General features: G+C 38.0%; 1 protein-coding gene across 2 annotated transcripts in view; it reads right to left on the bottom strand.

The window, feature by feature from the left end:
* Positions 1–16,702, bottom strand: part of LOC117411111 (A-kinase anchor protein 12) — a 59,748-nt gene that overhangs the window by 25,427 nt on the left and 17,619 nt on the right. For both annotated transcript variants that reach the window (XM_034018254.3, XM_059025177.1), the window contains exon 2: positions 2,234–2,351. In XM_034018254.3, coding sequence (XP_033874145.3) covers positions 2,234–2,351 — 118 coding nt within the window. The remainder of the gene's footprint in view (positions 1–2,233; positions 2,352–16,702) is intronic.

Raw genomic sequence — 16,702 nt, 5'->3', positions numbered from 1 at the left:
AGAAAGCCATTTTATAAAAGTGCGTTTTTAGTCTTGACTAAACTGTAACGGTCCCAGCCTCCCTGACAAACCAAGGCAGACCATTCCATGATTTAGGAGCTCTACAAGAAAAAGCCCTACCTCCCGTGTTTCTTTTGTTGATCCCAGGAATAACCAGCAGTCCTGCGTCCTGTGATGTCAGAGTGCGGTTTGGAAGATACAGGGTCAGTAACTCCTGCAAACAACTAGGTGCTAATCCATTCACGGCATTGTAAGTTAACAGCAAAATCTTAAAATCTATTCTATACTGCACAGGAAGCCAATGTAAAGAGGCCAAAACAGGGGTAATACTTTTCCTGGTTTTAGTCAGAATTCTAGCGGCGGTATTCTAAACAAGCTGCAAGCGGGAAAGTACACGTTTTGGGACACCAGAAATAATCAATTCTAGAGGAAACAAAGGCATGCATTAGTCTCTCGGCATCATATACAGAAATAAATCGGTCTAAGTTTGGCTATATTTCTCAAATGCTAAAAAGATACTCTAGTAACTTCCCTAATATGAGTCTCAAATAATAGATCAGGATCAAAGATGACCCCCAAACTCTTAATTTCTAGTTTAAGTTTTGATGAGCGACTGCATGGGTCGAGCTCATGTAATCCCACATTTCCTTTAAATTGGCTCTGTGGTCCCACTAGCATAACCTGTTTTATCTGAATTCAACATTAGAAAATTCTGTGACATCCAATGCTTGATGTCTGTAAGGCAAGTAGCTAATAACACCCGGCAGAAGAAATTCCTGGTTTTAGGGACAAATATAGCTCGGTATCATCAGCATAGCAATGGAAGTTCACTCCGTGTCTGCGGAAAATGTCACCTAACGGTAGCAAATATATTATAAAAACAACAAGGGACCTAGATAGAGCCCTGTGGAACACCACAGACAACTTCTGATAACACAGATTGAGACGAACACAACTGAGACGAACTGAAACCTATCAGAAAGATAAGATTTGAACCAGTATAGGACAAGGCCAGACAGTCCTACTGTGCTTTCAAGACGATTCAGTAGGATGGAATGGTCTACAGTATCAAAAGCAGCACTTAGATCAAGAAGAATCAATACTGATGGAAAGGAGTCAGAGCTTATCAACAGATCGTTCACATCTCTGACAAGGGCTATCTCAGTGCTATGCGCAGCACAGAAACCAGACTGAAACTTCTCGAATATACTATTAAGAGTTCGAAATTTTTGTAACTGAATTGCAACAACTAGAACCTTATCTAAGAATGGTAGGTTGGAGATTGGCCTATAGTTATTGAGGACTTTAGGGTCCAAATTGTGTTTCTTAAACATGGGCTTTACCACAGCTACCTTAAGTGCTGAGGGAACTATACCGGAGGAAAAATGTGGGTATTAATAACACCAAGAACATATTTTAATAGTTTTGTAGGAATAGGATCAAGAGAGCATATAATAGCTCTCATATGTTGAACTAGCTCTGTCAGTTCCTGTAAGGTAATCAAAGAAAAAGCTCCCATAGTAGCCTTCATATGTCTAATTGGTAAAATTGTGTTGGAGTACTCCTTAATAAAAGGTGTCTGTGGAATCTAATTTCTGATGTCTAGTAATTTATTTTTAAAGAAATGTAAGAAGTCACTGCAGCTGTGAGAGGAGCCAATGTCAAGGGTAGGACTCTTAGAGGAAGGATTAATTAATTTATCTAGGGTAGCAAAAAGAAATCTAGGATTATTTTTATTTGTTTCAATTAAATTAGAATAATTTGATGATCTAGCCAACGCCAGAGCCTTCCTATATTTAACCAGATGGCCCTTCTATATACCTATACTATATATAACTTTAAGCACATGTCAAACTAAATGTACATCATAAACACAAATTAGTAAAGATACTTTTATTAGATAATTAGATAAAGTACACATGGCATTAACAAAAAAGGTTCAGTGTTCCAAACAGCTTCTACATGTTTAACATATCAGTTATTTCCTGTAAACTGATGGACTCTCAAAATGTCTGCTTTCTAATACAGTACAATGAACAGGTTGAGGTCAAACTAGAATGTGAGAGAAAGACGGCAAGGAATTTTGTTGTTATGTACAATTGAACCTGAATGTGGGGCACTGTAGGTTTAAATCTAGCACCCAATTTAGCATATCTGGGGGATAGTGTGGGGGTGGGGTGGGGTGGATCAGTTGTGGTACGGGGGTGGGAGTGCTGACAATCCTGTTTCTCACCATCTGCATGGGCCTGCACCTCCTCCTGTCCATTTAGTTGTTCTGTCTGTCCTTTGAGTTCCACATGGTCTTCCGGTTTCTCATATGGACTGGAAATCTGGCCGTTTTTCTGTAAAAGCTACACACAAAGAGGGTCAGTTTTTAATACTGGGTTAGAACATTTCTATTACCTCTTCTCATTTCAGTGGAGGCACACTCATAAATCAAGTACCATTTCTAACCATTTAGCAATACAGAAAAGAGCAGAACAGAATTAATATTATGCTTGGTTTTACTGACTTCAGTAGTGGGATGATAATGGTTTAAGAATACAGCGCTAGGTTATATATAGTAGTCCTCATGTGGTTTCAGTTTTTATTTGGTTGTTTTGTTTCTCAGAAGAAAACAAGCAGAGCTTATTCTTCTCATTGTGCTTCAGCTGTTCCTATTTCCATACGTAATCTGCTGGCACATATTCCCACTAGGTTTGCACTGGAGGCTAACTGCTAATTAATCACAGAATCCTCAGCTAGGTGCTGGCTCCCAAACCAAACTAACCAATGTGATAAAGGGGATCCAAAAGGTGAGTCTACCCAAAACCCTAGAGCTGGTTCTGAGCCATTATAAACAACATTTAATCCAGCAGGCCTGCAATTACTCATACCATATTTTATTACTGTTTACTGCATTGCAGAAAGACATGAAACATACCATATGTGTGTTATTTTCTTTAATTGGTACTAGAAAGCAAAGGATGAACAATGTTTAAACTCCTGTTAATCCACAAGGGATTTTTCCTTTAAACAGACAGATAACAAAAGCCCCTTTCACACTGGCACTTCTACCCGGGTCCGGATCCGGGTTCTGATTACCCGGGCCACAATACTGTACCTGGGTCATACCCGGGTTAACTCAGGTCCCAGCGACCCACCTCAGGATGTGGGTCGACACGCTTTGACCCAGGTTGAGCGAGACAAAATGCATGACGGACGACAAAATAACAAACAGCCAAGCCTGCATGAAGGTTTCACTTCCACAAGGAACATTTTTGTTTATTCTGTTTAACCTATTTTTGTTGCTTGAGACACACTATGAGCCAGATTGCAGCAAGGATGAAGAAACATTTGCTCTAATCAACATTTGGGCTAAGGCTTTGATGGAAGTGTCTGTAACAAGCTGCTTCCGGGGCATTGATATGCATATTGTTTACTTGCGTCTGTCACCCAGGTCAACCCTGCTTTATCAAAAGCAGTGTGAAATCGTGTAGCTGACCCACATGACACCGGGTCCTGACCCAGGTAGGTAGAGCATGCCAGTGTGAAAGGGGCTAAATATACAATTAGATTGCTGAGAAAGTCAAGTGTAGGGGGAAGGGGGAGAAAACTGCACCTCTAGTAATCCATTTCCTAAAACAAGACATAACTGGAGCACACATATTATCAATATAAAGCATTTGGAAGCATTTTGCTTTCTTTCTGATCCATGCATTGGTCCTCTATGCTTCTTGGGACAGCGAGCACAACTTAAAGCAAGGCCAGCAGAGTAAATAGAGAGTTTTACGTGGACAAATATCAGAAATATGGAAGCTTACCGTGGTGTTTTTATAAGTTGCTCTTAAGATATGAAAAAAGTTAAGATATATGCTTATTTGACTTGATTTACTACCATTTTTTTTAAAAAGGGAGATATATTAGAAAAATAGGAATGTCATCTTAATGGTTCTTACGAGCACCTACACTTCTTTGGCCAAATTGTACATTAAAAATTAAAGGTAGGGAAAGGGCTTGTAGTTGTTCCTTCTATAATGAGCTATGGCTAAAAGTTTTGCATCACCTAGATTTTTTGGATTAAGACATAATTAAAAAAAAAATTGGGAACATAATATAGATCTTTTATTGAACATCATGTAATCAAAGAAACTACTAAATGATATCGCAAAAGTCTACCGGAAGACAGTATTTCATGTTAGATTTCGAAAATGTCGATTTGTCAGTTTTTTCGTTAAGTATATGTAAAGACTACAAAGCAGTATGGAATTCAATATGTTAACATAACACTATTCAGCAGGTTTCACTCAACTGTATGATGCAAAATGTGTTACTTCTATAGGGTGATGCAAAACTTTTGGCCATATCTGTAGGTGTTTTAGGACAAATCCTAAAAGATTTACTAATCTCTAAATCAATATAGAACAATAAAGGCAGTGTCAATTGGCCACGCTTTCTCACCTCCTCACCTCCTCACCTCCTCACCTCTAATTAGAATGAAGAATAAAATGCCGACATGTAATTTTAAAGTAACTAGTGGAACATGAGTTGAAATAAATATAAAAAAGACTAAATGTCAGTCAGTCATTTTTTATTGAATTGTCACCAAAATACAAATCAGTGCAATTTTAAATTAAGGGCAATTGATGCAAATCTAGTTAGAGCAATAACAATTTACTAGGCCAAACACCACAAAGTGACATTATTGATTAAGAAGTCAAAATGATAAAATGCATTCTGAAAAGGATGCTTTCTATACTTCAAGCTTAATATCAATATAACACCTAGTCGTTGAGATATAAGCAAATTACTTTGTAGGAGCGACTAGCCTAGTTAATCCTTCTGGGCACCTTAATGAGATATGCATCAATATTAAGGGTGAATTTCACCTACATTGAATATGACATAAATAGGAGACAATATGTTAGGTCATATGTTACTAAATTTGAATCTTAACATGTTTTAAAGGAGATTTCCTTGGATTTAAAAAAGCTAGCGACTAAAGTTTCAAACTGCATTGTGAAATGCATTAATGCTGACAATAAACTTGGGAGTTTCATATTGCAGTGTTTTCACATTTCATGAAAATAATTTAAGCCTACATTTGTTTTCCATTAACGCTGTAAAAATGCAGTGAAATTGCATGAAAGACGAGCAGAGTTTAATTTACTGATGCCTATACTTATAACACAGCTGGATTCCTGATGCCATGGGGTGCTGTGTTCTCACAGCAGTTAAAGAGATTCTTACCCAAACATAAGAGGTTATATGAGAATGTGCTGAGGGCATTGGAGGGTTGTGGGAGCATTTGTGAGCTGTTTCCCACCAAAAGTATATTTGTTATTGTTTAGCCATGTACATCAAACTGCTTTGTTGTAGCTGCCACAAACAAAACCCTGCTTTCTCAAAGGAGGGGGATACTGGAACAGGTCAATACAAGAATGAAAAGCATAACTACTGTACAAATATCAGTGCAAAGACTTTGATGAGGTTTGTTACATGTGTAACACACCCACACATTATAGAAAAAAATGATATACTGGAATTGTCCTAGACTTGTGTATAGGACAGTCATTCCAAATGCTGCTTAAGCCTTTGACAAAGACCCACACCAAAGACTTATAAGTAAATTACAATCAGCAGGAATACAGGGAAGGACATGTAATTGGATACAGATCTGGTTAAAAAAACAGAAAGCAGAGAGTAATTGTGAGAGGTGTCAAATCAGATTGGGGGGATGTACTTAATGGGGTACCACAAGGGTCTGTACTTGGACCCTTACTGTCCCTCATTTCTATAAACGATTTGGACTAAGATCCACATTGCAAGATTGCAAATTCGCAGGTGATACCAAACATGAGGGAGTAGTGGACTCTGAATCAGCAGCTTTTCTCTGTAACTGGATTTTGACCTTCTCTGTAACTGGACAAACTTGTGGCAATATTAATTGTAATGTTAATAAATGTAAAGTATTGCATATTGGGCGTTAAAATCCATGTTATAAGTATAAAATGAATGGGATGGAAATAGGGGATGAAGACTTTGAAAAGGGTCTTGGGGTTATAATGGAGTCATCATTAAAAGTATCTTGCCAATGTGGTGAGGCAACTACAAAGACAAATAGAATGTTAGGTTATATTGCAAAAAGCGTGGAATACAAGTCTAGAGAGGTTATGCTAATGCACTAATGCACTGATACAATGCACTAATTAGACCCCACCTAGAATACTGTGTGCAGTTTTGGACACCTCACTACAAAAAATCCAATATTGCACTCGAGAAAGTACAGAGAAGGGCAGCTAGGCTGATCCTAGGACTTAATAACATGAGCTATGAGGACAAGTTAAAATAATTAAATCTCTTCAGCCTAGAAAAAAGAAGAGAAAGAGCAGACTTGATTAGTCTTTAAAATCATAAATGGTATAGATAAAGTTAACCCAAGACACTACTTCATATTTAGCACAGAGAGAAGAACAAGAGGGCATAACAGGAAGCTGAGTAAAAGTATGTTTACGGGGGGCTCCTAAGTGGTGCATCCAGTAAAGGCGCTCTGTGTGGAGTGCAGGATGCACCCTATAGCCTGGATGTCGCCAGTTCGAGTCCAGGCTATTCCACAGCCGACCGTGGATGGGAGCTCCCAAGGGGTGGCACACAATTGGTTGAGCGCCGGCCGGGGGGGAGGGCTTAGGTCGGCCAGGGTGTCCTCGGCTCGCCGTGCACCAGTGACCCCTGTAGTCTGGCCGGGCATCTGCAGGCTTGCCTGTAAGCTGCCTGAGAGTTGCGTTGTCCTCCGACGCTGTAGCTCTTGGGTGGCTGTATGGTGAGTCTACAGTGTGAAAAAAAGTGGTCAGCTGATGGCACATGCTTCGGAGGACAGCATGTGTTCGTCTTCGCCGCTCCCGAGTCAGCACAGGGGCGGTAGCGGTGAGCTGAGCATAAAAAATAATTGGCCATTCCAAATTGGGAGAAAATAATAAAAAAATAATTGGCAATGACTTCATTTTTATAAAAAAATATATATATATATATATATAAAAAGGATGTTTACAACAGAGAGTTATAAATGCACGGAATAGCCTAGTAGGTGAAGTAGTGTAGTAGGATCTAAAACACTGGGAACAGTTAAAAAAAGACTAGATTCTGTGGTATCAGAAAACAGGAGAAGAAAGCAACCCTCTTTACAGTAGGTAATTACAAAGACAACAGTGCTCACTTTTGAAGGTTTTTAAGAACATAAGAAAAGTTTGAGAAAGAGGCTTGTGCCTTGTTTACACACCATCCCCCCCCCCCCCCCCCCCCCCCCCCCCCGGTAGGGGAAAATGGTGTGCAAACAAGGGACAAGCCTTTTTCTCAAACTTTTCTTATGTTCTTATGTTCTTAAAAACCTTCTAAAGTGAGCACTGTTTTCTTTGTAATTACCTACAGTGAAGAGGGCTGCTTTCTTCTTCTGTTTTTGTTAGGGTTCAAAATCTCAGGGTTTGGTCTGGTTCTTCTAATCCGACTAATCCACGAGTGGATAAGTCATTTACTTTAAACAGAGTTTTTATAAAAGGGCCTCTTCCTTAGTCACACTGTTAGTAGTAGTTTGAAATCAGGGTTTAAAAGGTCACTGTGGTAGGTAGGGAAACATCAATTAATCCCTAATTCTTGGAACTATGTTGAAAACCATTGTTCTGAACACAGTAGGCTTGGAGTGTACTGACTGACCATTAAATATGCAGATCTTAAAAAGTCCCCATCAAAGAAAACCTTCTAAGGCTTGATGCTAAAATAAAATCCTGTCCTGTATATGCAAACTTATGGTTGTATTATGGTTTTATACATACAGAAAAAGGATCCAAAGATCATCATGAAGAGACATACGTCATATATAACCTACAATATGCTAATTCGACAGAGGGCAGGCACAGTGTAACATAGTCCATAAATTTAAGCCATGCTCCATACCCTCTGTTCTCTCTGCCAAATAAGAAAGCCACAATGGGCAACAATCAATTGATTAGATGTTTTGTTCTCAACAGTACATTCTTCTTTCAGGTAAAATTATCCAGTTGAATTACACTACACACTCAATCCATTCTGAGGAAAACAATTGGTCAGTTACTGATTTGCATAATAACTTCTTCAGTGTAGCTAAAGAACATCTGATACAGTTAATGAGCTGGGGTGAGAACATGCATAATGTGTCAGCAGGTGTCCTCTAAACCCTACATGACCACCATCCTCATCCCATGACTGTCATTCCCAACATTCCTCATACTGAGCCCATACCCATTCCCAGAATTCCTCATACCAGAACAAAATCCCCAAGCTTGCATCTAATACTGTCTCAGCCTTTTTGCCTCTTACATTGGCTTGTTATTTTAAAATAGTTCAGATTGAATTCCTCATACTGTACAGGAGTTGCATTGTGTCAAGTTGGGCAAAATTAACACATACAGTACATCTCCACTGTATTTTAGATAATGAACTTTGAAATTGTTCAGCTTCTAAAAGTATGTGCAGCGAAGCAAAATTTGAATGGGTTTAATGTGCTTCACTAACATTCTGGGGTTTATTGAATTGATCCAAACAACGGTACATCACCATTGACAACACTTCTTAGATTATATAAATAGGGTCCTATGAGTTCAAAGGTTATGAAGTCTATATGTTAATAAACGGTGGTCTGCATTTACAAATATTTCAGTAGAATTAGATGATCCAATGTAATTTAGGATTGTACTGCACATTTTATGTAATAGTTGGTGAAGATCTACTGACAAATGTCTAGGATGTGAATTCCAGTATTTAGGAGCCAAGTAACAAAACACTCTACCTGCTGATTTCAACCAAAAAGCTGGGACAGATGGCTTGGTAAAGTGTGCAAAAGGACGTTAAGAATCAATTTAGGATGAAACTGGAAGCCAGTACAAAGCCACAGGACTGGGGTGATATGTTCATTAGCTTTTATACAAGTAAGCAGACAGGCAACATCAGGAATTCAGGGACTGACAATCCCTGAAAATGAGGGAAAAGCAGTTGTCTAGTCTAGATTAAATAAAAGTCACGAATCAAGAGTTAGGCATCCTATTGAGAAATACCTATTTATAAACAAGGCTTGGTAAGTGTAAGAATATAAACATCTTGGTTCGAAAAATCACATCAATATTCCTGACAGAGGACAATTCTGTCTGGGTAAAAGTCAGATTGTTCAAATGAAAACTTATTGAATTGTAACACAGTAGACTCTAATTTTATGAATATCCCTCTCTGAGTAAAACCATTGTCCAGAAATGGACATATAAAGCAAGGTATTTAGGTAATGACATGAGGAGAATTATGTAGTGATCATATAAACATATAGCTGTACATACAGAGTTTTAGGGTAGAGAGTTTTGTATTTTCCTTCTAAAGTAAGCATCACTTTAACTGATCATGTTCATGTGTTCCTATTAAACACATCAGAAACACTGTATTGTTATTTATTTATTTCTTAGCAGACATCCTTATCCAGGGCAACTTACAATTGTTACAAGATATCACATTATTTTTACATATAATTACCCATTTATACAGTTGGGTTTTTACTGGAGCAATCTAGGTAAAGTATCTTGCTCAAGGGTACAGCAGCAGTGTCCCCCACCTGGGATTGAACCCACGACCCTCCAGTCAAGAGTCCAGAGCCCTAACTACTATGATTCATTGCTGCCCAATGATTCATTAGTATGCTTGAATCTTGAATCTTGACAGGGGTGGCCTTGTAGTTAAGCACTGACTTGTGATATTGTTTAATGTTCTGCAACACACCTGCAATATCACTTGCTACTTAACTCTAGCTTTCAACTGGATATTCTGAAAAATAAACAAAAAATAAATAAAAATAATATAGATTATTGTTCACAATCCAGTCTTTATCAAGTAAAGTAAATCCATCTCTAACTTTGACTTGTACTGGCTGATTCTAACAGTTCACTGCTGCCCTGTTGTTTCCAAGAGGCCTGTGAAAGGGGAAATCATGTCCCCTAATGTTACATGTGAACTTCAATGCACTTAATCTCAATGGAGCCGTCAGAAGCTTCATGCTGTTGTTACAACCCTATAACCCAAAGGCTTTTATCTTTATGTCATTCAGCTTGCAGCATAAATCCAAAAGCGTCCACCTTCTTGACTGGACTGGGGTTTTACAGTTAGGTGTAATGTGAGGCCTGCTTTTTAAAATAGGCTGCAGGTGTTTAAACAGTAAATGTATACATGTCTAAAACAGCTGTTGTTTACACTGTGTATAGTTTACACTTGAGTCTGGCTGTGGGGACTGCCTGCTTCTCAACTGCTGCTTTCCTCAATCCACCATTACACTCAAGTCACACGATGGTGCACATTGAGGCACATGTTACTTTATGCTGGAATTCCCATGAAGTCCATTCGGTCAGTGCTAAATTATTTATTCATAATGTGTCACATAACGTTAGCTGTACTTCTCTTAAAAGCTTCTAGCAAAACAGATCTCTACTTTCCCTGTTTTTTTCTTTCCCTACAATTTCTCGGCTGCATTTGAAGATAGGAGGAAACACCAAATCGGCCCCTTTTAAAAATGTTGTGTAGAAATCATAAAATTCAACATAGTAGCAAGTTTTTATAGTATAGTTATTATGTGTTTTGTTTTACAGTGTCATTTTTAATACTGCACTATCAAATAAATATAATCAGTTTTATAATAAAATATATCTCTGGACTACATACAGTATAGCCTTTTGTGCACTCTGCTTTACAAGACAGCACACCTTCAAGTTTGTTTGCAATTCGCAAATGCAGTTTTGTATATAGAATATATATAGTAGAATATATTTCCTGACTGTGCTTTTTAATGCATGTAATTCTATCACACGGTATTAATTGTATTAAATGCACACAGATCCAACAGATGTTGCACAGTTACAGTAAAAGTATTATGATACGAGGAGAAATGTGTTGCATCAATCAGAAGGCTTTTGAGTACAATAGTTTAATCACTTCAGTAAAGGAAACTAAAGACTGTGAAGAGATGGGGGGGTGGGAGGTGTGAAAGCCTTTATCATTGGAAATCTACTAGCAGTTCATTGTTTCACTGTCAGTAATTCACCCGCACCCAAACTGTATGGCCTGTGCTATTCTAATGCTGCAGTACCAGGGTGTTGCAGCTCTGTCTCGGCAGCTAATTGATTAACACACTGCTGCAAAATGAGAGGCTGTCTTCCAGCTGTCACCCTAACTCATTCCCATTCCTCATCTGCTGGTTTCACAAATTAACTTGCTTTGGCACCTGACAGTAGACTGCACTAAACTACCCACCCACTCCCCCTAGAAACAATGAAATACAGACATATACAGTATATTATATTGATCAGTTGATTTTTTTTAATGACTTCATTTAATTTGATACCAGTGTTTTCTATTAAATACTGAGCAGGTATAGTAAAGGACTCCTCTATGTGTCTCAAACTTGCACTGTAGGCATCTCCCCGGAGGAGTAGTTCAGTTTCCATGAACATTATTACTGTTTAGTGTTGTGATGTGGATAGCAGACTGTAAACAGGATGGATACAACAAATGCCTCATCTCACATAGGTTTATTGCCCTGTTTAATACCCTGTTCCAACTAGGGGCACCCCAAGTTCCAATGTCTCTTGCCTTCACCTATCATTGCGTTGTCCTGGCATGGCCGTGACAATACTGAAGCTCTGACCAAGTTAAGGATTAACCTAAATTATGAGTGCTGCCCAGACAAGCTTTCATTTCTGGACACTGGGCTACGTCAACATTATTTAACAACAGATACATACATTAGTCCAAATCCAAATTAACTGCAGAGCTAAAGCAAGTAATCTTTTTTTCTCAGCACATATCTGCATATATAAATTATGCCTAGCTAAGTCAACCTGACATGAAGTATGGGTTCATGGGGAGTCAGTGCTGTCAACAGGCTCCACACTGCAGGAATTAATGAGCAACAAAACTCCCTTTAAAGTCAAGTGTGCAAAATCGGCTGTTTTTTTTTTGTCTTTCATCCAGCACAGGGGGGTCATTATTCAAAAACAAGATCCAATCTAAGTGGAAGTTATTAGTGTAAATATGCACACACGGCTCTCGGGGCCACATGTACCCACATCCTTTACTCACTAATGGTCTGTCGGGACTCTCAGGTTTGGGACGCGCATTGGACAGCCCCACCACATATTATTATTTTGTATTATTTTGTATTTTGTTTAATCATGCAGGTAAAAATGCAGTTGTGTGAAGTGCAAGCTTCAGAATGTTGGCGGCCTCCTACTTTGTGTTGTGTACAGCAGCGGAGAACTACAAAACATGTACCCAGGTAGTACGTCTTGGATTGGAGCGGACTGAAGGACTGAACACTACACTGAGGAACTGAGAGCAGAGCACGCATAGTTTGCAATATTAGCAAGTTGGAATTTTGCTTTTGTGGATTCTATTGCTATGCTGTTTTCTTCTTTGTTCTTTTAGACAGATCAAATGTTCTGGCTTTTAGTGTTTGTTTCTTGCTATTGTTAAAAATGTGTTAAAACTTTAATGAATTAAGAAAAAAAAGATTTTTGTACCATAACATAAAAAATGCCCTCTGGATCCTTCAGTTTTTTTAGTTGGACCTTCAATGTGAAAAAGTTTTGGAAAGCCCTGATTATATTTACATGCCTTACTGTACAGCTTTAAAAAAATGGAATCAATGGATTAGATAGTGTTTTTTCTAGGCGTGGTTGTTTTTAATCTCATACATTACAAATGTTAACACAGATCAAATCTGTTTATATTTTCACAAACTTCAAGATTAAAAGTACATTTACATATTAAAGTTTTTTTTTGTTTCACCTTTAGTCCTCTCCATGAGGGAATATACAGTATTTAAATTAGCACTGCATAGCTTAGCCCTTCTCAGTGATAGGACCTGCATTCTGAGGGAAAACAAATAGAAAAGTATGCACTGAGATCTCTACAGTAAAATGTTCACTGCAATAATTATCCACTTTACCATTCATTTGCACATGTATTCATGGTTTACTACACGTTTGCTATAATTTCACCCAATTGGCAATGCATAACAGATTTTCTATGTTAACTTTAATGGATACTTTATCCAATCTACATTTTACAAATATAATATATACAGACGTGCTCAAATTTGTTGGTACCCCTCCACAAAAAACGAAGAATGCACAATTTTCTCTGAAATAACTTGAAACTGACAAAAGTAATTGGCATCCACCATTGTTTATTCCATATTTAATAGAAATCAGACTTTGCTTTTGATTTTTTATTCAACATAATATTGTAAATAAGAAAACAAATGAAAATGGCATGGACAAAAATGATGGGACCGCTAACCTAATATTTTGTTGCACAACCTTTAGAGGCAATCACTGCAATCAAACGTTTTCTGTAGCTCTCAATGAGACTTCTGCACCTGGTAACAGGTAGTTTGGCCCACTCTTCCTGAGCAAACTGCTCCAGCTGTCTCAGGTTTGATGGGTGCCTTCTCCAGACTGCAAGTTTCAGCTGTTTCCATAGATGTTCGATAGGATTCAGATCAGGACTCATAGAAAGCCACTTCAGAATAGTCCAATGTTTTGTTCTTATCCATTCTTGGGTGCTTTTAGCTGTGTGTTTTGGGTCATTATCCTGTTGGAGGACCCATGACCTGCGACTGAGACAGAGCTTTCTGACACTGGGCAGTACGTTTCGCTCCAGAATGCCTTGATAGTTTTGAGATTTCATTGTGCCCTGCACAGATTCAAGGCACCCTGTGCCAGGCGCAGCAAAGCAGCCCCAAAACATAACCGAGCCTCCTCCATGTTTCACTGTAGGTATGGTGTTCTTTTCTTTGAAAGCTTCATTTTTTCATCTGTGAACATAGAGCTGATGTGACTTGCCAAAAAGCTCCAGTTTTGACACATCTGTCCAAAGGACATTCTCCCAGAAGGATTGTGGCTTGTCAATATGCATTTTAGCAAATTCCAGTCTGGCTTTTTTATGTTTTTCTGTCAAAAGTGGAGTCCTCCTGGGTCTTCTTCCATGGAGCCCATTTCCGCTCAAAAAGCGACGGATGGTGCGATCAGAAACTGACGTACCTTCACCTTGGAGTTCAGCTTGTATCTCTTTGGCCGTTCTCCTTGGTTCTTTTTCTACCATTCGCACTATCCTTCTGTTCAATCTGGGGTCGATTTTCCTCTTGCGGCCGCGTCCAGGGAAGTTGGCTACAGTTCCATGGACTTTAAACTTCTTAATAATATTTGCAACTGTTGTCATAGGAACATCAAGCTGCTTGGAGATGGTCTTGTAGCCTTTACCTTTACCATGCTTGTCTATTATTTTCTTTCTGATCTCCTCAGACAACTCTCTCCTTTGCTTTCTCTGGTCCATGTTCAGTGTGGTGCACACAAGGGTACCAAACAGCACAGTGACTACTTTTCTCCATTTAAATAGGCTGAATGACTGATTACAAGATTGGAGACATGTGTGATACTAATTAAAGAAACTAATTAGTTTGAAATATCACTATAATCCAATTATTTATTATCTTTTCTAAGGGGTACCAACAAATGTGTCCAGGCCATTTTAGAATATCTTTGTAGAATAAGCAATAATTCATGTCTTTTCACAGCTTCTTTGCTTTATTCTATGACATACCAAAGGCATGCAAGTATACATGATAAAATAGCTTTTAATTTCATCACTTTTCAGGAGGAATGAAGCATTATTTCAATGAGCTGTAAGGGTACCAACAAATTTGAGCACGTCTGTATGGATGTGTTTATTATCACATTATATACAGTATGTCTTTAATCATTATTTATTACTGCTTCAGTACTCATGGGTATTCGCCACTGTCTGATCAAGCCTAAGCAAGATGGAATGTGCACTGTTCATTCCCCCCCCCCCCCCGCGAACCAATGAATTTGTTAAAGATTAGCAATGGAAAATATCCCACATGGTCATTTTTATACTGTTTAGTTCAAAATAGGTGGGGCTCCCTTCTTTTTAGCAAGAGTTTGTTTCATTGCAGTCCAAATCCTGTTAACCTGTATTGTTGTTGTATGTTTATATCTTATCATTATCAAAATGTACAGAGAAAAAAAAATACTTATACAGTTTCTAGTTTTCAAAAATAACAACAACATATTTTTGAGGGTGTGTGCTAGAATGGAGTAATTCCCACTACAGTAGTCCCTCACTAATACAGACACTGTTATGCCCTACATTCAGATGTGCTGGAAGCAAAGTATGTCCCCCAGTAATATCTAATTAAGTGTGACGCTAGGTCACTGTGAATTGCATGATCCAAAGAGACACTAAAGACAGGACTAAAATATATACGTAAGAACAGATTAAGTTCATGATTAAAAGAGGGCATATAAACTCATACTCTACGGAGTTTAAACTAACTGAGATCGATCGGTTGGAAAAGGGCGAGAGGCTTTCAGAAATACTGATGGACTACAGTGGTTCCAAACGCAAGAATACAATAATACCATTTTTTAATTTGAAGTCTTTATTTGCTTTTGAAAAGAAAGTCTGAACCATACCAACAGAAAATAAAAGTAGCACAAAGGCTATGTGTTTTACTTGCAGCCACACGTAACTGTAAAATGTTCTATGTGCATTTTTATTTCTGTAAAGTGTGTGCAGCATATGTAAGGTACTGTATAGTATCATAACATGTTGATTGTGTAGGCTATGGTAAAAAAAGAAAATGTGCTAATACCATTTAGTTTCAATTCAAAATAATAATTTTCACATTGTACAGTAATGTGTACAATGCAGCAGCATGATTTATTTTGTGCTGCCGGTAGTAAAAAAGAAAGGATGCTAGGTTGATTTTACTACTGTACTGTATATGGTATAGGGTTACTGTACAGATGTATATTTGTACATAATGTAATGTGTACAGGGAACACATTAATGTAATTTCAGCACAATGATTTATACATTTAAAATAAATTGAGTACTATAAATGTATGTGTGCGTGATTTAAAAACTAAAAAAATGAAACTAGACACCTCGCTATTTCGGACAACTTGTCTGTCTCCTGACATGTCCGGTTTAGCGAGGGACTACTGTATAAAAACTAATACAACAAATAAGTAGCTTTTCCATTACACTTGTAGAAAATTTGCATTTGATTCTTGGACAGATTTAAAAAAAATTACTAAGTCTATTGTGCTTCAGTGTACTGTTACTAATATTGATGTTGTTCTCGTATTTTTAAATGACAGCGCCACTGACTGTTCAGTCTCCAGTCACCTGATTTCACAGGATCTAAGACGAAGCACAAATAAAAGCTTTCCAGGAAGAAGTCCAAACAGGTGTTTACATGATTGTGCTGCCCACAACCCGCAGATGTGAAACCTGAACAGCTCCTCATGGCTTTCTCAAAACTGCCAACACAAAACTCTTCTGTCCTTAGGGATTACAAGGGTATTTCACAAAAGAGTACAAACGCTGCTTTCATGTCACAAAGAATAAGTCTTCTATGGGAAAACTTACTTCATCATGTCCTTTAAAACAAAAAAGCAAAGAAAAAAGTGAAGGCAATTCTTTATTATATATAATATGAATAGCTGAATGGCAAACCATTGTCACAGAATCTTCTTTACAGGAAGAGCGGAATTATCGGATTTAAAAAGTGGAAGCAAAAAGGAAAACAGCAGAAAAAGAGACTTCTCTATTGTGCTAAATGCATTGAAGCCAC

Source organism: Acipenser ruthenus, chromosome 6, assembly GCF_902713425.1.
Source record: "Acipenser ruthenus chromosome 6, fAciRut3.2 maternal haplotype, whole genome shotgun sequence".
In the NCBI taxonomy this organism is placed as follows: Eukaryota; Metazoa; Chordata; class Actinopteri; order Acipenseriformes; family Acipenseridae; genus Acipenser; species Acipenser ruthenus.
Note: the sequence above shows the minus strand (reverse complement) of the source record. Positions and strands in the feature narration are given on the sequence as shown.